Below are 22,045 nucleotides of genomic sequence, written 5' to 3'. Positions count from 1 at the left end.
CCTAACTATCGCGATCTCCCCCACAGTCACGTGATGCAACAATCCCCGGTATGAACATGAGCTGATTTCATTGCTCTCGACCGTGACTTGGCACAAAGTGGCCCAAGCACTCGCTTCCTGCAAGGTGACCTGGACACCCAAGGGAGCATCAATAAGTGAGCCTTTGGGTCGCTTTGCCCTCCGACTTATTTGCAGGTTGTAGCGTGTGTGTGCCGCTCAACTGAGCCGTTTCACTTCCTGAGGAAGCTACCCAGGGCACGTAGAGCGGAATCGCCAGGACGTTGTGCCGAAAACAACGAGCGGTGCAGCCCCAAAACTCCCCTGTGGAGCTACGCAGCAGCACCACAACCGCAAAACTCTACGCACGCAGTATCTAGTGATTTGGCAATAACCGCCACAATATGCCCCCAAAGTGAGACACTGGCACGGGTAAATTGGGAGGTGCAGCACTGACGAGATGTTAACGACCTCGCCTGGTATACAGGACGTCGTGGGTTCAATCCCAAACCAGATGCCCGCTATATATTGGCGTTTGCATGTTCTCCCCACGGTCGCGTGCATTTTCTCCGGGTCCTCCGTTTTTTTCCCCTAAACACTTAGAATCAACGTGCCTTTAGAGTATTTGGCGGCAATACATTTTCACATGAGCCAGTTTGTTGAGTAGTCATTCGTTATAGCCAGGTTGCTTCTGAAAAAGAGCGATATAGCTCAGTGGGCCTTACCTGGTAAAAATAAAAAGTTTAGTTTACGGAGGTGCGTGGACCCCACAGGCTCATGTAAACGCGTGCAGATTACCAGTCCTACGCACAGCTCTGTGAAGCGCCGTGGAATTAATTTAGCGCGTCGATATTTGGCGCGGTGTGAGTGACCTGACCCACCCACGCTTGATGTGCATGTGTGAATAATCGTTGTGTGTGTGTGTGTGTGCCAGAACAAGGACGCGCGTACGATGTCAACGCGACCCAGGGAAATTCGTTTGGCATTAAGCGTCGCCGCACAGGATACACTCACAATTACTTTTAGTCACCACCTCGGTTAAGACCACGGTCAAGGTCAAGAGGTCATGACTTTTGACGCCACCGCTCATAACCGCCGTTCCTTTCAAGTCTGCCAGATCACTCGGATGGTGCACGGTCGACACCTTGACCTCCAGACACTGCTCTTACAAACACGAAAGAATCAAGTGCTCAGCAACTGCCAATGGCACTTGGTTAATAAAGTTGAATCCTGTCCAGCTGCCATCACACAGGATAATAATAGTAGCGATGCTGAGCGGAAGGTTGTAGGTAAGTAAGCAGGTCGGTGGATAATCTGGTAGGTAGGTTGGTACGTTTAATAAACTGGTAAGTGTATATAGATAATAGAGAGTAAACCAGTAGGTATGTGTTTGGATAGACTGGAAGCAGGTACACAGGAAGGCAGGTAAATATGTATGGGCATGTACAGCGTTTTTGGCAAATCCACTGTTGGATGAGGGCCCCCCCATGCCATGCGAGACATGGGGATGATTTGACCATATTTCACTCTGCTGGCGAGTGTGGGCTGGCGAAGGTGACGCACATAGGCATGGGTGCATAGCGCAGTAAAACGATGGTATTGATCGGGAGGTCGTTTACGAAATGAACAGATAACTCTACAAGAAGGCCGCTGAATAAAACAGGCGGGTGGGCAGGAAGGCAGGTGCATTCACGGTCTCCATGGAAAGTCACCGCACGCGCGCTCCGAGCGCGAACGATTTTGCGATCAGCGGGCTCAGCGGCACTCAGTCCGTCAGCGGAATTAGTGACGGAAGTATTCATCAACAAAGTGTGCGATTTTTTTCTGAGTCAGCAACGGCTGCGGGTGGGATGAAAACCGAGAATAGGTTTTTCCCCTTTTTTCTGGCAACAAAACAGGTGATGTTAAAGCACCAAACTGAAACATTTTACAAGGAATCATGTCTGCATTAACCACAATTCTCTGATAATATATGTGTTGTCTTTGAAACTGATTGGTCCACACTAAGATGAGTGGCCGATGCACCACCTGTGCCACCTACTGTGCCAACTCGATGTGTTTTAGCCATCAGGCGTTCCGCTCGTTGTGAGCGTCGCTCCGACGCCCTCCGTTGTTGCTGGAGGGCGACTGCCTCCAACTGCCCAGTAGCAGCGTCCTTCACGAGCCTCCTCCACAGAGGCCGAACTTAACACCACTGGTACCACTCTTTGGCAAATCCACTCAACTCCACATCCTCCTGTACCACATCACTCCATCTCCTCTCTAGCCCGTGCCACGCCCGTCCAACCCCCCATATCCGGCCGAACACACCCGCATGCACACGCGAGCGCCAAATGAAATGTAAAAAAAAAACGCCCGGGGTGCGTTAGTGGCGGCACGGCTCACCCTGGATGATGGCGAGGAGGATGACGATGATGAAAAAGAAGAAGGTGATGTCGAACATCATGCGGTAGACCTCGTATTCGTCGCCCGCCGGATCCTCAATCTCGTCTCCGATGCCCCCGCCGGCGCGCACGCCCACGTACAGGTGGAAGATGTAGCACTGCGCAGGGGGAGAAGACCAGGCTCGCTCGTGAAACGCTTCGTGGCAGTTGGGCAGAACAATTCAACAAAAAAAAAAGATCACTTTGTATTGACAGCGTTTTAGTCATCCTATGGAGAGACATATCTCTGCCATGGTAATGAGGAATTTCCACCATTACCTCATGGCTTCCAGTGGATGCCTCTCGCCACAGTGGCGAGATGTTAACTACCTCGTCTGGTATACAGGAGGACGTGGGTTCGATCCCAATCCTGACACCTGCTGTATATTTGGAGTTTGCGTGTCTCTCACTCTCCCCGTGGTAGCGTGGATTTTTCTTCAGGTCCTCTGGTTTTTCTCTCCACATTTAGGATCGACGTCACGCGTTTTGAGTATTTGGCTGCTATAAATGTCCACATGAGGATGACGAGCCACTTCGTTCAGCTATCATTTGCGGCCAGGTCGCCTCTGAAAAAGAGCTAAATAGCTATTTGGACCTTAACTGTTAAAATAACAAAAAATAGTTGCAAGTTTTGTTTCGTTTTAACAGTTTCACCTGCCGTGCCTAGGATTGAATCAGCGACCTCTGGATCGCAAGTTCCGTCTTTGAGCCATTACACTTTGGGGGGCGGGGGGTGCTCATTATACTGTAAAAAAATTATTCAGGCAAATAACCTTAACTTGCAGGAGTTCAATATTCAGAAAAAGTTTGCGCATTGAGAAAAAGTTGCAGCCTTCGCGAACTTACGATATATAGCACGAATACACATTTCAAAAGCGAGTAGAATCTGCAGTCTCATTAATACGGATCATAAAAATGCTGGACTTACGCCTTACAAACGCGCAATTCCACAGGTAAAAAACTTTCTCTCAAATTGTGAATTGTGCGTTCGGCGTGACAGAATAATTTTACAAACAACGCATACTTATAAGAAGAGGTTTTACCCTTTCTGGCAATATAACAGTTGTGTTAAGATGTTAAAACACCAAACAGAAACCTGTTGCAAGGAGTCGTGTCTGCATTAACCACATATACTTGTGGCAAACATGCAAACAAAAAAACATGCTGTGATAGTATATGATGCCTTGTCTTTTAAACTGATTGGTCCACACCAGAGACAGCTTTGCCAGAACGGGTAAAACCTCTTCTTATATATTGATACCGGCAAGGGAGGTCCCACGATGTAGCTGCTCATCCCGAAACAACACCAACGTATTGATAACGCTAATAATAACAATAATAAGCGTAATTCGCATGTGTAAAGTGTCGTATTTCGTCCGTAGATCCCAATGCGCCACTGTTGTACGGAAAGCCGGAAAATAAACATAACCTACGGGAGTTTTCAAGACGGGACTTAAATATATCTCACGACTCCATAAATGATGTCACGCGATTTTGGACGATTTTTTACCCCCCCCCCCCCGCCTTCGTCACACGGCGTCACAAAAAGTCAGACCCCCCCTCAAATATGACGTCACAAAGCTCTGCCCCCCCCCCCCCCAAAAAAAAAACATGCTTCAAATCGCTTTAAACTATTGTCATTGTAGTGCGTATTTAATGCGGCGCTGCACTCTGATGTTGTAGGAGAAAACGTTTATTAAAAAGTCTATTTAATTAAGTAGAACGTGTTGTCTATATTTATTTAAAGTTGCGCATTTTGATGGGACGTCACATTTCTCAAACACCCCCCCCCCCCCCATCGTCACACATCGTCACAAATGTCTGACCCCCCCCCCCCCAGGTGCGTGACGTCATTTATGGAAGGCCCATTATCAGCAAAGGCAAAGCGTTTCCAAAGCTTGGGGACTGCAGGGTGGTAAATTCCCGGTCACCCCTTTGCAGGAACAGAGGCTTGGCCTCGCGAGCGCTTAGGAGGCAGCGATCCGAAGATCTGGATGACCTCGTTGAGGAGTAATCGTGGATCGGTTCCCACTAGATGTCGCGGGGATTTACCCGCTGAGAGCCTTGGTTAGCTGACTTGAATGTAAACTACAGTAAAACCTTGGATTGCGAGCATAATTCGTTCCGGAAACGTGTTTGTAATCCAAAGCACTCGTATGTCAGTTGTGATCACGTGACGCTCGGCAGACAAAGCGTATACGCGTACTACTCGTATTGCAAGACCTCGCTCGTTTATCAAATTAATATTTATTTAAATATTTGCTCGTCTTGCGAAACACTCGCAGAGCAAGTTACTCGCAATCCAAGGTTTTACTGTATAGAAAAAAAACCTTCATAAATGACGATTTTTTTGTGTCGTTTCGCAAAGGTTCAGCTTCACACGTTTTGGGTCGAGATGGGGCCCGCAGCTGTAGAGCGTTCGCCGCTAGTTGCAGGAGCTCATGGTTCGAGTCGAACTGGATTTGTTTATTTGTCAAGGGGTGGTGTAGGTGGTTTATACCGCGAATTGACATTACACCTACACTATCTCTATGTACGTAGAACTTCTTTCACACCATACGTGGCCAACCATACTCATCAGAAGTGCGGGGTGAAGAGGACAAAATAAACCAATTATGAACGATGCTGTCGGTGGTTTGGTAGTAGGGCAGACAATGTCACGCCGGTAGTTTTGTTCGAGTGTGGGACAATTACACTTGGTCAAAATTCTGCGAGAAAGCGGATTGGCCTGGGGCGTGCGATGAACACAAGCATCGTTGGCCATGGTCAATCCACTGCTGGACGAAGAAACCCTTCCCAATCTGCCGGGCAATCGCTCACAATTCTTGCGACGTAATAAATCCACCTGCCGCCTGCAGCAGGAGCCGATTTCATGGATCCGTCTCGTCGACGATGATTTTTTACGCGAAAATAACGATCCGCTCAGACCGTCGATATAAGCATCGGAAGCAGGGGGCAATGATTTCATCGCTCCATCTCTCTCCCTGGTGGGGCCGTCCCGTCGGGATGCGTATGGCGATGGAGAATTGATTAATTTATAATGTGGTGATTAGCGGGAATGTTGTGGTACGTCGCACACAGAGTTAAGCTCATTCTCTTCCACGGAACATTCTCTGCATTCCGGAACATCCTCTCTCTCTCTATCTGTGGACCTGCATCTGCCATCCATTCATCATGCTCCCAAATTAAATCCATACCCGTATATATATCCCTCGCATAACCTTTGTAAGGTTGTGCACATGGGCTATATAGTATGTATTTTATAGTAGGGGTTATTTATTGAAACAAATGTTATTTTCTCTCAAAAATACGACACGGATAATATTAGTGAATCTATATATTTTTTTAAAGCAACGCATTTGGCAAGAAAAAACTGTGTGGCCTTAAAAGGAAGAAAATATTATAAGAGGCGATGTTGGTGATGTTTCTGGCTCGAGCAGTTTTTTCACAGCACACAAATTGCCCAAAACGTCTATTAGAATTAGTTTTATATATTTTTTTAATATTTATAAAAAATATTTTTCAATTTCTTTTATTTTTTTAAATAAATTTGTAAAAAAAATTATAATATTTTTTTATATTTCTTTAATATAAAAAAAAGATTGTGAATTATTTTAAAAAAGATTATATTTGTTTATAAATATATCTCTTTATGTCTGACGCGCCAGCGTTGAGTTTTCTGTTGTTTTGTGCTGCTCGTGCACCAGCCGCCAGCGTGTCATCACTCAATAATGTATTCCACTACACAGTACCGTTGACATCCAGTGCTCGTTTAAGAATGTTTGGGCAACATGCACGTTGCTTTATTTGGGCGTTTACGTATTTGTATGGACAACAGAGAGCATTGTTGGTGTCGTGGTTTGCACATTGCGCTCTGAACTTGCTCACCTGAGTTCAACGCTTTGCCACGGCTAACAATAAGCGAAGTATGGTCAGACAACCCAAACCACTGACGCAGTCGGGGGAGGCATTCATCCCAGCAGTGGGTTGACAAAGGGCCGTACACATTTATAATTATGGGGGAACGGTGGCGCAGTGGTGAGTGTACTATGCGACAAACCCAACAACCTGGGTTTGATTCCTGGCCACGGCTGACGTCAGTTCGTGAGTGATGCCTGAAATTGTTCTGGGCATCCCTTTCACCGAGCTGCACCGACCAGTATGGTGAAGTATGGTCAAACCACCCCCATCATCAACAAGGGGTGGGTGTGACCTTCATCCGAGCAGCGAATTGACAAAGGGTTTTACACTTATAATCAGGGAGTGGTGGCATAGTGGTTTGCACACTGCGCTACACTCCCAGCAACGTTGCTTCCGATTCCTGCTCAAGTGCAAAAATCAGTGCCAAGCGATGTGAACCCTGGCCAGGACCTCAGCTCAGCCATTTAAGCTTCAAACAATGACGAAATTCTTGCCACACCACCCTCTTCATTGTATGTACTGCGAACTTCTTTCACACCGCACGTAGCCAACCGTGCTAGTCGCAGGTGCCGGGGGAAGGACAAACAAAATTAAACACATCGCCAAGCCTGCGTTGATGTGTGGATCACTCGTGCACCTGCTGACGCTCTGCAGGATAAGCGGAGGATCCTGCCCGTTTCTTTGTGTTTCAAAAGGCGATTTGTGTCTCTCCAAACAGAAAATCAGCATTGGGGCTCCCCCCCCCCCCCCCCCCATCTCATTTGGTGGGTCCCCCCAAGTCCAGCGGTGGAAATTCCACATTCCCTGGGCAACGGGCAGGCTCTTTATCTCTTGTTATTTCAGTTGCCTATGAAGGGCACGCGTCGCAAGGGACAGTAGGTAAAGGGATGCAGCCCTGCAATTGCTCGATCGCGTTACTGCTGCTGGCAGTAGGGTCGCCACCTCCCAGAGCCTATCTGGGAGGCATTTTCTCTGCTCTTAGATGAGGTGGACAGAGCCACACTTCACCCCACCACACGCGATATTCCAATCGCCTGACTGCGGCGTACATCCATGTAAGCTGCTGGGTGAACAGAGGAGGCGGGTTGGGAGGGATTTAAAAAAAAATCACTGCCAACATCGTTTCAACTTGCCGCGCCGGGAGAAAAATTGAACCGACATCCTCCGGATTTGCACGGCCTGGCTACGTATGGTGCGAAAGAAGTTCAACGTACGTTCGTTGTGTACGTACGTAGAGTTGGCAGGGCACTTCGCTAAAACCCCTCGTGGCAAAAGTAACCGGATGCCTGCCCATGAATCGAACCGTGAGGTCCAAACAGACCGGCGAGCGTCCGCCACAGACCACTCCAGGCAACCGAACCGCTGGTACAAGTAACCAAGTACGAGCAACCGGTACGGGCAACCGCCGGTACAAGCAACCGCCACCGGTCGTTAACGCCCCCTCCCCCCACGCACAACGCTTGTTATTCCTCCGGATTTTCACCCCCCCCCCTCCCCGTTTCGCGCGCCAACCAGGCAGGCGCAATAAATCATCGCCGGGGGCCAAGCAGCCGGCCCCCTCCAACACCGAATTGAACACCAACACCGTGTTAAGAGGCAACACCTGCGACCGTCGCGTGGCAATTATTCGAAACCTTTTGCCGTTCGGATTTCGCCCGAAATGTCACGCGGAGAGCCGAGCAATGCTCGGCCCTTTACCCTGACGACGGCGTGAACTCCAGCTGCAAGCTCATCAGTGATACCACATCGTGGTAATTGTGAGAGTGGACATCGGATAAGGTGAAGGAGGGGGGGGAGGTGGGAAAAGGTGCAGCCCTGATATTGGTTGTTCACGCCCCTGCTGGGCCACACACACCACCGAACAACAACAGAAGGGCCGCGAGAAACCCCCCCCCCCCCCTTCCCGCCTCCAGGAGGGTATGCTGGCCTACTTTTCCATGCTGGTCAGACACCTTGGAAAGGGGTGGGCGTACCCTCACTTCACGCCATCTCGCACGTGAGACCTTGCCGATCGTCTCTTCTTTCTTCGGCTGTCCATCGCGAACGATGATGACCGCGGAGGACGGCTAGCTGCGGCAGCATTTCCCTGCGCGCCGGCAGGATGAGAGCCCAGCCCTTGAGCCGGAGCATCTGTGGGGGGCAAGAGTTTGCCGCTCGTCCGCTGGATGGGATTTGCGTCGTGCCATTGCCGCTGGTGCTTTGGTGCTCACTTGATCGAATCGGCCGCGCGGCCACTTCTCCACTGCTTACGGTTGCCTCTTGACATTTTCCATCCGACGTCTCCACATTGATATTGGTTGTCTCGAGGTGACTTATAACCATGGTGAACCCACGTGCGCTGCTTGGTGGACAGAAGCGGTGAGGGGGGGGGGGGAGATTTTCAGAGGCTTTGTGGGGCTGCAGTCCAATGAGATTTGAATTGCAAGCCCAGCGTGCTGCTGATCGTTAGACCGCGGCAGCAACGCTCGCCACGATGCCGCTGCAGCAGCAGCCGCAGCCACAGCAGCAGCAGGGAGTGGATACCCAAATAGAATTGCCAAGGTTGCCCTCGCCGGGTGTAGTGGTGTGTGCACCCACAACGACGCAGTCGCTTTCGAAGTCGTCCTCTTAGTCTTTCTCTGTCTTCTTCTTCATCTCCTTCATCATCTTCTTCGTCCGTACGGCTGATGTAGATGCAGAGGCAACAACCCCAATTTCACATTCAGGTGGTCGAGCCAGGCAACTGCGTCAGCAGCAGCGGCGGCGGAGTAGTGTATCGCCGCGATGTCTCCTTCGTGTCTCATGGAAGTGAAGTTGATGGATCACACATAGATCAATGTGTGCTGCGAGATTGCCCAGTCCGCTTGGGCTACGAGGTGACCAGCAGGAGAACAGCGAAGGGGGGGGGGGGGGTTCCTAGCCCATCTGTGCAGACCTTTGACCTTTAATCCCCCCCCCCCGGCCTCCGTGGGCACCGCAGTCTACGCCCATATATGAATCGCGAATTGAAAACAATCCATGGATTGGAATGTTCGGCCAATTAATTTGCTCGTGAATGCTTGCGCGAAAAGTCAAGAGTGATTGTCTTGTGGATCCACTGGTCCTTGCCATAGGAACGTGGAATGCACACCCTTGGCTCTGGGCCTCCGATGGAGATGAGGCCCAGCTAATGGCGGCATGAGCATGGGTGCGCATTGTCTTTGAAACTTTAAGGACGCCACCGTAACTCTCCTCACATAACCTCGGTTAACAGGACGTATTTTACACGGGTTCATAAATCTCATTGGACTGCGGCCCCACTTCAAGAACACGACGATGACTGGACCGCACTTGAGATGGCTTTAAATTACTTCCTTCATTCATCCATTCGCTCGGCCACCAAGAACAGCAGCGCTGCCTTCTGCCCGTTTGACGGAGGCAGCCTGAGGGACTTGCTGCCATTACGGGCCTACAAAAGGCTTCTCATCCATCGCGTATAATTTGACGAATAAGGGCCAGAAACTGTGGAACTCCACGGTCGCTTCGTACGAATGGCAGCACGGGAAGTCCTCCGGAGTAGCTCACAGAGGCGGGCGCTCATCTGCTGTACAGTGTGTACAGTATCAAAAACATATTTCTTTGCAAATTTTGGTTAATGCAGACTTGAACGCCTTGTAACAGGGCGTCTATCACCTTAACACCGTCCATGTATGAATGCAAGAGAGTGTAAAGCCTATTATTTTTTTCTTCCATCATTCAATGACAGTGGAACAAAAAAAAAGGGCCCCCGTAGAGATTTAAGCGATGGGAAGCGTCCCTTATCTTCCACTCGTGGCGGAGACGAGTGTGTCGACCGCGCGGCGTCCGAACGCAATCATTCACCGCCGTGCAGAGTTCACGGGGAAGCAAGAAGCCAGGAAAGGGGTTCGGTTGGCCGGGGGGGGGGGGGGTGAGGAGATGGGGGGGGTCGCTGATGAGGTCTCCAGCGAGCGGAGCGGAGTTCCACTCACGGTGAGCATGTCGTTGCATTTCATGTCGGGTTCGTCCTCGTCCTCGCTCTTGTTGTAGAACTTGCGGAAGAAGTTGAAGGCAATGACGGTGTAGAGGTAGACCACCACGGCCAGCAGCCCCACCGTCAGCACCAACTGCGCAGCACACACGCGCACGCACACGCACGCACAGCATTGGAGCCATCAGCACGGCTCATGTCCGATTCCTAAGGACCTTCGGAGCAGAGCTTCAGAAGTAGGATCACTTACGAGCACAAACAAAAGACAATTATAAAGATGCTCCCCCTCCCACTCCCACCCCCCCCCCCCCATGTAGCCTACGTAGATTGTTGGGGCAAATGCTGTTAGCGAGCACATACGAAGGCTGGCACGGCACACGAAGGGGGGTGGCGTGGGCAGCACCACGTGCAGCGCATCGTCGTCTCTTCCTGCTGCTGATGTTTACACCTCATGCTCGTTTAAGGCTGAGTCAGCCAAAGGGAGGTGGCTCAAAAGAGGTTCAAACTTGTTTCTGATGTTAGCCGCAGCCAGGTATCTAACCGAGGTTGCCAGGTTCGTAGTGCAGCGTGCAAGAACCACAATGCCACCGCCCCTCACACACAGCACTTGGACAGCAATAACAACCGCCATTCGCCGCACCAGGAACGCATTTGAGGCTGAGTCAACCAAGGAGAGGCCCAGAACCGGTTAAAAATTCGCCACTGTTATTGGTCGTGAGCGGGAATCGAACTCGGGTCGCCGGGTCTGGAGTGCGACACACTAACTAACCACTGCGCCACACGTACACATTCACACACACGCACGCGGCCTCAAATGAGCATTGAGGCATTGGTGCTAATCTCCCGTTTACGGCCGTGAGCCGGCAGTGAAAATTCCACATTCCTACGGCGGGGGAAAGATTATCCCATGGGACAAGCAAAGGAAGAGCGTTAACCCCCACGTCACGCCAGCACCTTCTGCACGCCGCTTGCTGAAGCGATCTTGCCGGCGTTGCAGAGATATGCACCACCACGCAGGTGGCTTATTTTTGTTTTTAATAAACTGGGGAACCATGCGAGCACATTGTTTCCATGACCTTCAAAAATAGCGCACCCCAGTTCTCATTATACAAATGCACGCCGCACGACGTCACGCACAGTCAGCAGAGGCTCAAACTCGTGAAGGAGTGCTGAGCGTCTCTGGCGGGAATGAGAGGCTGGGAACTGCTCGGGGGGGAGAGCATTCTCGGATCGAGAATTCGGGATTCCAGAATTTCTGGATTGCAGGAGAGAATTCTGGGATCCAGAATTCCCAGTAGAAATTTTTCTTCTGGGTTCCAGAATCCTCTCCCGGATCCCAGGAAGAATTCTGTATTTCTGGATTCCAAGAATTCTCTCCCAGGAGAGAATTCCCAAAATCCAGAATTATCTCCTGGGATCTAGAATTCCCAAGAGAATATTCCCAGGAGCATTTAACACGTAGGCTTTCGCGACCAATATTATCCAGAAAACTAAAAAAAAAACATCGATTATGAATAATTCCCAGGAGAGGATTCTCTCCTGGGATCCAGATTGATATTGTTGGCGAAAGGCACGAAGAGTTTCCTTGACGCACTTAAATCTCAAAGCCTTTGTCCCCCCAATTTTTGATTTTCCAAAAACATCTTCTAACAACAGCAGTGGATTCATCATGGCTATGATGAGAATGAGTTAAGACTTTGTCCATCCATGCTTGACCACGGAATTGCAAGCGTAGCATGAAATCAGCAAAACACAGCCTCGTGTGCATGCTTTACACGAATAACGAGAATTGGCTGCTACGATTAATGCAAGGTGAGTTCAAATTAATGTTGAAATGTTTGTCAAGACATTTACACTTGGTCACATGGCACAGTGGCCACTGGCGGAGCCAGTGGGGGGGGGGGTAGCACGTGCCCCCCCAATGATCTGATTAAAATCCCTAACTTCGATCGGATCATTGGGGTTTATTAGTAATAAATCGGCATTTTGCGACCCCCACTGCCACTGTGTAGCATATTATTATGTGCCAGGGACTATGAGATGATAGCACAATAGTCTGATTCCATAATTGGCAATAAGTAACGGCAAAGCAGTTATAAGTGATTCATAATTGTACGCAGTTGCGTATACAGTACATGACTTCCCTGAAGGCAAACACCGTCAGCGAGCGCGTTGCCGATCACACAACGCGGTTCGAATTCGACCCTCGGTCGATGGCTGCGCCATCGCCGCACACGCGTCGAATAAAAAGCAAGGGACAAGTCCTTACTTACTAACAACTCCTCTATCATTTTTCATTGCTGAAGGGGTTGCCCCCCCCCCCACCTGAAAATCCTGGCTCCGCCACTGACAGTGGCAATAGCGGTCTGATGCATTATCTAAAGGCTGTGATTTCAAATTGTGGTTGGGGGTCAACTCGGCTCATGACTATTCCTCCGGTGTGAATACAATGAGGAGTACCACTTTACGGGACGACTGCAATGTGAGTGACGTACGCTGCAGCCTTGATCTGCACCAAACTGACATGACAGCGGCAACATTCAGTGCCACAAACACAACCTCAAAGACTTCAAAATTACCGTTACTTTTTTTTTTACCAGGTAAGGCCCACTGAGCTCTCTATAGCTCTTTTTCAGAAGTGACCTGGCCACAAATGATGGCTCAACGAAGTGGCTCATCATCATGTGGAAATTTATAGCAGCCAATTCTTCTAAACGCGTGTTGAATCTAAATGTGGAGGGAAAAACCAGAGGATCCGGAGAAAAATCCATGCGGCCACAGGGAGAGAGAGAGACATGCAGGGTCGGGATCGTACCCACGACCTCCTTCATACCAGGCGCGGAAGTTAACATCCCACCACCATGGCACCCCGTTTTAAATGGATTGCGGTAAAAAAAAACAAGATGCCATCAATGTAAGTTTATTGGCACAGAGAGGCTACGTTCTAAGCGAGGAGCAACCAGACCCTGTCCGAACGAATGAAACAACGCCTGGGAAAATAAATTACGGTGTGAAAATCGTGTTTTTTTAAAATATGCATACATTATAGACGACAGTCTTATTTTATTACGAGCACACATAGTTTTTGTGTGCGCACGCGCGTCAAGCGCAGCCGCGAAGGGAGCCAGTCTCAACGAGAAGATGTTGCGTCGGTGAGGGGGGGGATGTGGATTGCGCGAGCACATCTGCTCGGCCGTCTGACGCATGTTTGTGCTGCTACTGGTCGAGAGGTTAACCCCTTTGTAGATCACACCGAGTCCGTGGGAGCGCCACTCTCCTCCGCGAATCTCCCCATTACCCTGCGGCCTTCCAAAAATGCGGCCCCAACACACACGGGGAGCTGAGGAATCGACGAGGGAACTCGTCGCATCCCTACGCGCGCGAAACAATCCTTGCGAGGCCACCATTTCAGCGACGGAAAGTCTCGGTCGTTATGCCGTTGTTGGTGGACAAGCGGTAGAAGCAACGTGTGGCGGGCGACAAGGTTAATGATCAGAAATTGCCTGGGATGAGGTCGTAACGAGTGGTCCTCCATTAACGATTTATTACCAATGGGGTTTAGCAGCACAGGAGCCAGCCCTGCACACAAATCGCTCATTAACCCTTGCAGGACCTGTACCAAACCTGTATGCGATGGCAGCAAAAACAATTATAAAAAGCCCGTTTGTTTTAATGCTCACGCTTGTATGGTGTGTGTGTTTCATTTAAAATGCTCTCAAGAATTACCAGACATTTCCAATATGCTGATTAATGTTCGGCACTGCTCGTAGTGTACGTGTGTGTGTGTGTGCGTGCGCATGTGCATGCATCGCCGCTAGGGAGACAAAGGCGGTCGGGCGTGGTTGCTGGCCACCCACCCCCTCGTGTACCGTTCCGGCCTTCATAGGTGCTTGCTTACAGCATTTGCCCAAACAGTCCGTTTGTTGTATGTATATATTATGGGAAGTGGTGGAGCAGCGGCTAGTGTACTGCTCAATGAACCTTGGCGATTCGAGTTTGATTCCTGACCGAACTGGTTCTGGGCGCTCTACTGAGTCTACTCACCTTTAAATGAGTAGCTGGTTCGGTGTGTAAACAGCAGCACCGGGGAAGACAAGGGCTGATCACACGGCCCTGTCGTGCGAAGTTCTGGTTTTGATCGGTGCTCGCTAAACAACCACGCCTAGGGTTGCCACCTGTCAGCGTTTGACGCGGACAGCCTGGGAATGGCCTGCTGCGTTCAGGTGGCAACAGGAATTGATCCAGTGCCCGGTATGTGTTGAACTTCATCGCAATAGACCACGCAGATTTTGTTTTTTAATCAACTTGGGCCGATCGAGAAATATTTTCGGCTTTGGTCTGTGGTGGAATAGGCGATAACCAGAATGAAGCCATCCGCCTTCGGAGACAAACACGTGCCCACACACTGATAGGTAGCACTACCACTTCCTACCCACGTGCGCACGCACAAGAATGTAAAACGGGGATCTCTGAGGACCGACTGAGCCGGGTGCTGGTGGCAGTGTTCCCCACCTGCTTGCCGTTGTGGGTGACGGACGAGAGGATGGTTCTCAGTGTCTTCACGCCCATGGCGATGTCCAGCAGGTGGGTGGCAAAGAAGAAGTTGTTGTAGTGGCCCAGCATGGACATGATCATGTACCACGTCAGGTAGAGCCAGGACTGCGAGAGCAACACGGCAAAACAAGTGTTCGTAATATAGGTTTTTGGGTTAGATCGCGTAAGTATAAATGTGCCGTAACGCTCCACCACCCGACACAGCCAGTAAGGTTTGTCACGGTAAACAACGAATAATATCGGTCGGGAAAGCCTAGGTGTTGAACCGAAACAAAACAAAACATTGTATTTCGGCACAACGTGTTGGTTGCCAAAAAAACTAATATATTAAATTCGATCCATTCGCAAAAGGAGTGAACAACGTAGAATAAAAAAAAGGTTGCAAATAGAAGAAGACCTAACGATGCAGGCAGTGATGAGATGGGAACTGGTACTATCTGGACACGTACGTAGGATGGACAACAAATGGAAGATTAAAAGTGTGTTGTTGTTTAACACGTAGGCTTTCGCAACCAATATTATTCATAATAAACGTTTTTGGGTTTAGATCGCGTTATTTATAAATGTGTCGTAACCCTCCTTCACCCGACACGGCCAATCAGTAAAAAAGTGTCACGTTGACAAAAGACAAATAGTTCACTACTTTAGCCCACCGGTGTGTTGAAGCGTGAAACCACAACATTTACAATTTTTGTTGTTGATTCACTCTTCAACACACCGGTTGGCTAAAGTAGTGAACTATTTGTCTTTTGTCAACGTGACACATTTTTTACTGATTGGCCGTGTCGGGTGGTGGAGGGTTACGACACATTTATAAAAAACGCAATCTAACCCAAAAACGTTTATGTGTTGTTGTTGTTGTTCGGGAAAATGTAAGGATCGGAATGAGAGGAAGACCTCACAGAGAACGGCTTGACGACGACGAGGACATCACAGGAGATTGGTACCAGAAAGATGCGGCCACTACTTGAGCCATATTGACACAAGACAGAGAGACAAGTGGAAGCAAATGACGAAATGTGCAGTGGACACCTAAGGGGCGATCTGCCCATGGATGGTGATGACGACAATGACGACGACGATGATGACGACGACGATGATGATGACGATTCGCAAGAAATCTGTTGCGGGTGCTCATCTTCAATTGGATTTCTTTGAACGGCGGCGCTTCTTTTTTGTTACCTGTCGTTTGCCGATTGCTGCTGCTGTTGCTGCTTTGGCGGTGGTGCGCAAAGCACAATTAGCAGCAAGAACAACAAGAAACTCGTTCGTCACGAACAACACCGTGGCCTCTACCGTTAAGCGCCTTCTCCAAAAAAAAAAATTCCCTTTTATTTGACTTTTACTGAGCGAATCTCTGAGCTGGGCTCTCCGCGCCTCAGGGTCGCTGCTTCGGGCAAAGAGAAAATTGTGCGCGTTGCAAATTAGCGGACGCATTATTCACGAAAAATCGGCGCCGTGTCAGGTGATGGGCGCTTCTTCCGAGCAAAGAACTCATTACATTTAATTCCATTTACGTGCTATGAAGATGGCTGAATCATCACCTATTTTATATATTTATTTATTTTTAAGGATGTGCTACTGACGAACGTTTAGCGTTTCTCTTTTTGTTTTATGATGGGTCCATTAGCACAAATTATGCTTCTGTAGAGACAACGCAGAAAATGTAAGAATTTTAAAAAAACATTAAAATCGGTGAGTCACGTGTAACCGCGTGCGTGCTTTCTGCATTCAGTAAACGGCAGTGCGTTTTGTAAACGTCGAAGGCACGCACCACAATTTAGTGCATGCAAATAAATGCAGCTTTGTGTTTCCCGCATGCTGCTTTTGAACGCACGTTGAGCTTCGTTCGCACCCTACGTAGCCAACCGCACTAATCGGAGGCACGGGAAGGGTGGTGGTGGTGATGATGATGATGGGGGTAGTGGCGATGGCGTGGCGCAAGAGTCCAGTCAGACCAGACGTCTCATTTGTCGGTACCAGCTGAGGGCAGAATAGCTATAAGCTGTTCCAAGTTATTGATGCGGCTAATAACCGTGAGACATGTTCGAACCGTTTGGATTGAGTGGGATATTAAACAATCCACTCTTTATTTGTCAAATAAACACATCGGCATTGCTAAACTCTCGCCACCTTAGGCAGGACCAATCTCTGCTCTGGCAACATGGACTCATTGATATCATACTATGTAACACAATTTTTGTTCCTGGGTATTAGGTGTTATTTCGTAATTGCTTATGCCTAAAAAGTATATAAATGACTATTATTCCCCACAAACTTTGCTTTTGTGACCAGGACAGTGATATTTTGAAATTTACCTATTTTCAATGAGAAAACAGGCGAATGTGTGTCTTTTCATTCACGTAAAGTCAGAAGAAAAAAACATATGAATCAAAATGAACATGTATTTATACTAAAGTAATACAAAAATTACTACAAAAGATTTAGAAGTGAGTAGTTTTTCGAGATTTACGATGATATTGTAAATCACTTTCACGAATCAGCCCCCAAATGTAGTCTCCCATCATGTTCTCGTTATACTGTCCTTGGTAGCGGCGTTCAAAGTCCAGTATATCCTGGTGGAAGCGCTCGCCTTGCTCCTCCGAGTACGCTCCCATGTTCTCCTTGAATTTATCAAGATGAGCATCAAGGATATGGACTTTGAGGGACATCCTACAGCACATTGTGCCGTAGTTTTTCACCAGTCTCAACCAGCTCCACATAGTTTTAGACCTTGTGATTGCCCAGGAAGCCACGAACCACTGCGACAAAGCTGTTCCAAGCCGCTTTATCCTTACTAGTGAGCTTCTTGGGGAATTCAATGCACTCCAGGATCTTCTTCATCTGTGTTCCGATGAAGACACCGGCTTTGACTTGAAAAACAAAGGTTCTGGATGGCTGCCGACTCCTTATCTACAGCTCTGACAAATTATTTCACAAGGCCCAATTTGATGTGGCATCAGCACCTTCCAGGGGTCCACCAGTGGCTCCCACTTGACGTTGTTCCTCCCCACAGAGAACTCGGTCCGCTGTGGCCAGTCCCGCCTGTGGTAGTGCGCCTTGGTGTCCCTGCTGTCCCAAAGGCAAAGATAGCAGGGAAACTTGGTAAAACCGCCTTGGAGACCCATCAGGAATGCCACCATTTTGAAGACTCCGATGACCTTCCAAGGCATCCAGGTCTTGATGCTGTTGTAATCCTCTTTGAGGTGCACCGAGTGAGGCAGGGGAAGAGACGGGTACTTGTTACCATTTTGGAGCAGCGCGGCTTTGAGGCTCCTGGATGAGCTGTCAATGAAGAGGCGCCACTCATTCTGGTTATAGGTGATTCCGATTGCCTCGAACAGACTGGTCACATTGTGGCAGAAGCAGAGCGCATCTTGACGGGTGAAGAAGCTGCAAAAAGGTTGGTGACACTTCCTCTGATCTGCGACTTGCACATTTTCATCCAACAAGTTCCACTGCTTGAGCCTATACATCAAAAGCTCAGCATTGAACTTGGGTAGACCAAGATCTCTGATCAAGTCGTTGAGGTCTTTTTGGTTGGGGTAGTATGGGTTTCTCTTCTCAGCTCCACCTCTGAAATTGTCATCTGGATCTACAACGTCTTCCTCACTCTCTGACTTGCTGCTCTCTTCTAAAGTTTGTTTTTCAATAACATTGAAAATTGTAAAACATTTGAAAATTAAAAACTTTTACCATTAAAAAAAATGTCTAAAAATATATATAACATCAAATTCCGAGCAACAATTGTCCATCTTACCTTCCAGAGTTTTTTTTTGCATTGCTCGCAGGTAAAATGAGGTGTCCAGGGTTTATCTTGATCCCCGACAGGAATGCCGAAATATGCCTTGTAGGCCTCACACATCTTAGCAGATGCTTCCACAGGGCACTTTTTCGCTCTTGTCTTGATAAATTGGCCGCAGTCATAGAAAAATGAGTCTGCCTGATGCTTGCAGCGTCTTGATGCCCTCTCAGAAAAATGCAGATATGTATCCACTTAGGTAGCTGGAACTAAACTGAACTGGTGGGCTTAAGGCCCCCGTATTTATACAACTATTTATATTACTGGAGAGTTATAGAATGCTCTAGAAGTTACTCCAAGTTTACGCAGCACGGAATCTATCTGTAATGTTCTGGAAAATAGGTCAATTTCAAAATATCACTGTCCTGGTCACAAAAGCAAATTTTGTGGGGAATAATAGCCATTTTCTGTACTTTTGAGGCATAAGCAATTAGGAAATAACACTTACTACCCAGGAGCAAAAAAAATCTGTTACACAGTGTCATCAATCGCAGCAGAAGCAGCAACAGTATGAGCAGCAGCAGAGGCAACGGTCGCTGCATCATCAATCAGTAGCAGGAGCACTAACAACAGCAAGCCACATCAGCAGTAGCAAGAGCATCAGCAGCAGCAGAATCAGCAGCAGCAGTTGCATCGTCAACATTATGATCAGCAGCGAGGGAAACAGTTGGAGCATTAGCAGCAGTTTAGACATCATCAGCAGCAGTATCATCATAATTATCTGTAGCTACAACACCAGAATCAGAAGCATCAGCAGCAGCAGCAGCTACATCAACAACAGCAGTGGCAGCATCATCATCAGCAGCACCAGCATTAGTTTCGTCAGCAGCAACTGCATCAGCAGCAGTATAAGCAGCAAACTCAGCATGACCATCATTATCAGTAGCCGCATAATAATTATCAGCGGGACCGGAATCAATGTTAACCAATGTTAAACCAAGAATGGTTCCACCCTGTGTGACCTACAGCCGGCTAGAGGTCGTCGGGGTGATGCGGAGCGCGTGAATGAGAGAGAGGGACGCCACGGGCTGGAGGGTCGGCATCTCACGGGCAAAACAAAAAAACACAAAACGCGTCGCCCGGACACCCCACTCACGTTATCGGTGAACACAACGCCAAGCTTCCAGAGCTGATACTTGAAGTCGATGTAGTTGATTCTGGTAAGAAGAATAACAACAACAACAACACAAATCAGCGAGGACAAAAGTAAGAAAATTGCAAACCAGCGGCGCGAGCACGTGGCCATTACCAATGGCGCTGATTTCCTCCCCCCCCCCCCACACAATCGTGCAAGTACGACGGAATTGGGGGCACCAAGCAAACAACAGTCCCCCCCCCCCCCTCTCACAACCCCCCCCCGACCTCGCCCCATGTCCCCTCCACCACCAACCAACCCTTCTGTCAAGTGTCCCTTTTTAAAAAGGCAGGAGAGGTAAGGCTCTCTCCCCCCCCCCCGTCACTGGATGCGCTTCTGCGGCGGCCGTCTGGAACGCTCTTCCCTTCTGATATTAGGAGGTCACTGGGAGCAACGCACTTTTTAAATCATCCGGATTGGAAACTCTTCTCTTTAGAACGGATTTTTTTGTTGGTTAGTTTGTTGTCCTTCCCCCCACCCCCGCACCTCCGATGAGCACGGTTGGCTACGTACGGTGCGAAAGAAGTTCAACGTACGTACGTGCACGTACTGGGTAGGATTAAAGATGGCATTGTTGGTGTGCGCGTGGCAGCTGCCTATGACTTTTCCACGTGTCGGCAAGCATCTGTGCTATTGACACAGCCGTTGTCAATCCACTGCTGGATGATAGCCTCCCCCACACCCTGTAAGTCGCAGGGGTAGTTTGACCATACTTCGCATGAACGCAGCCTTTACAGAGGAGCTTCGTCTTGCGCGTGAATGTGTGTTTCCCTGTGGGGAGCGGTAGTGCCGTGGTTAGCGCGCTGCGCTACGAACCCAGCGACCTAGGTTCGCTTCCCGATCACGGCCAACGCCAGTGACGATTATCTGAGCCGGTACTGGGTCTCCCATAGGTCGACTCAGCCTCGAATGAGAGCCTGGTGCGGTGTGTAAACATCGCCACTTGGGAGACAAAGGCAGCCAGGCGTGATGCTGGGCACCGACCCCTTCGTGTGCCGTTCCGGCCTTTGGAGGTGCTCGCTAACAGCTCTTGCCCCAATGGTCTGTTAGGCTATAAGGGGGCCCTTTATCCTTGTTTCCCTGTATGCGCGAGTGTCTGTAACATGTGTGCAAGTGAACGCGTGTGATTTTGCAGTGGTCGTTGGACCACTTGTGACAGTTTGAAGCAACCAAACTTTCTATTGGCCACGGTTCATCGTTTTGTAAAATTGCTGCCTTCAATTGGCTCCTCTCGATGGTTAGGGCACAAAATGCAGTCATCATTCCTGAATGAGTACCTTGATGGGCTGTGTGATTCAGTGGCGGGGGTCATCAGATGCAACACTGGAGGGAATCATCAAACCAAACTCATACGTCCCATACATTAAAAAAACGAAATCCTATTTGGAGCCTACAAGCCACTATAACGATATCCTCTTTAGGAAATGTCTGCACACAACATGTTTGCTGTTGGTTTTTATTTTCTTATGTAATCTTTCATGCGTTTATTTGTGCGCTTTCTGTTCGGCAAACAATTCCCCAATTTTTCCGTTAAAAGGTACAAGGGTCTGTCTGTAAAGTCTGCGTCCTATTTATGTTGTGTGGAAGTCATCAAATTACCTTAACAAACCGATACTCTAACCACGAGATTGCACGCAACGGCACAATTTGCGTTTGTTATAATTCTTGACTTAAAGCTTTCGTGACTGCAGAAATTCATATTCTTTGGGTCTTTCAGTAAAGCCACGTATTTAGAAAAAATAATACAAATAATAACAATATCACGACGTTTCAATCGCAACACAAGCAATCGTTCACCTGATGACGATTGCTTGTGTTGCGATCGATCGCATGATGACGATTGCTTGTGTTGCGATCGAAACGTCATGATATTGTTATTATTTTTATTATTTTTTTATATCTACGTAGCTTTACCGAAAGACCCAAATAATTTGTTATAATTGTTGTTATTATTATTGGAATTATCGATTAAAATTGTGCGATCGTGTGATTACTCAGTATTTCTGAGAGGCTGGGAGAGCTGTAGAAACAGTAAGGTATTCAGCTGGAAGAAATGTGCTGTGAAGAAATTGCCTGAAACATCCCCGATAATATAATTACGTATTTACTTTCAAGGCCACACAGCATTATTGACGTGACTTGTCAAATGTGTAGGAAATGCGAGAGGAGTTATCTCTGCGTCACGTACGTGCTACCAACTTGGCTGCCATTGTAAATGTTTGCGATTAGCTTGCTGCCCTACACCC

General features: G+C 48.5%; 1 protein-coding gene across 1 annotated transcript in view; it reads right to left on the bottom strand.

Moving 5' to 3' along the window:
- The window catches only part of LOC144734625 (ryanodine receptor 2-like), a 260,955-nt gene that overhangs the window by 36,651 nt on the left and 202,259 nt on the right, over nucleotides 1–22,045 (bottom strand). Inside the window, exons 100-103 of the mRNA XM_078616894.1 lie at nucleotides 19,761–19,821; nucleotides 14,821–14,967; nucleotides 10,310–10,444; nucleotides 2,383–2,539 (exon numbers count right to left, since the gene is read on the bottom strand). Coding sequence (XP_078473020.1) covers nucleotides 2,383–2,539; nucleotides 10,310–10,444; nucleotides 14,821–14,967; nucleotides 19,761–19,821 — 500 coding nt within the window. The remainder of the gene's footprint in view (nucleotides 1–2,382; nucleotides 2,540–10,309; nucleotides 10,445–14,820; nucleotides 14,968–19,760; nucleotides 19,822–22,045) is intronic.

Source organism: Lampetra planeri, chromosome 52 (genome assembly GCF_965212315.1).
Source record: "Lampetra planeri chromosome 52, kcLamPlan1.2.h2, whole genome shotgun sequence".
NCBI classification, from domain to species: domain Eukaryota; kingdom Metazoa; phylum Chordata; class Hyperoartia; order Petromyzontiformes; family Petromyzontidae; genus Lampetra; species Lampetra planeri.
Note: the sequence above shows the minus strand (reverse complement) of the source record. Positions and strands in the feature narration are given on the sequence as shown.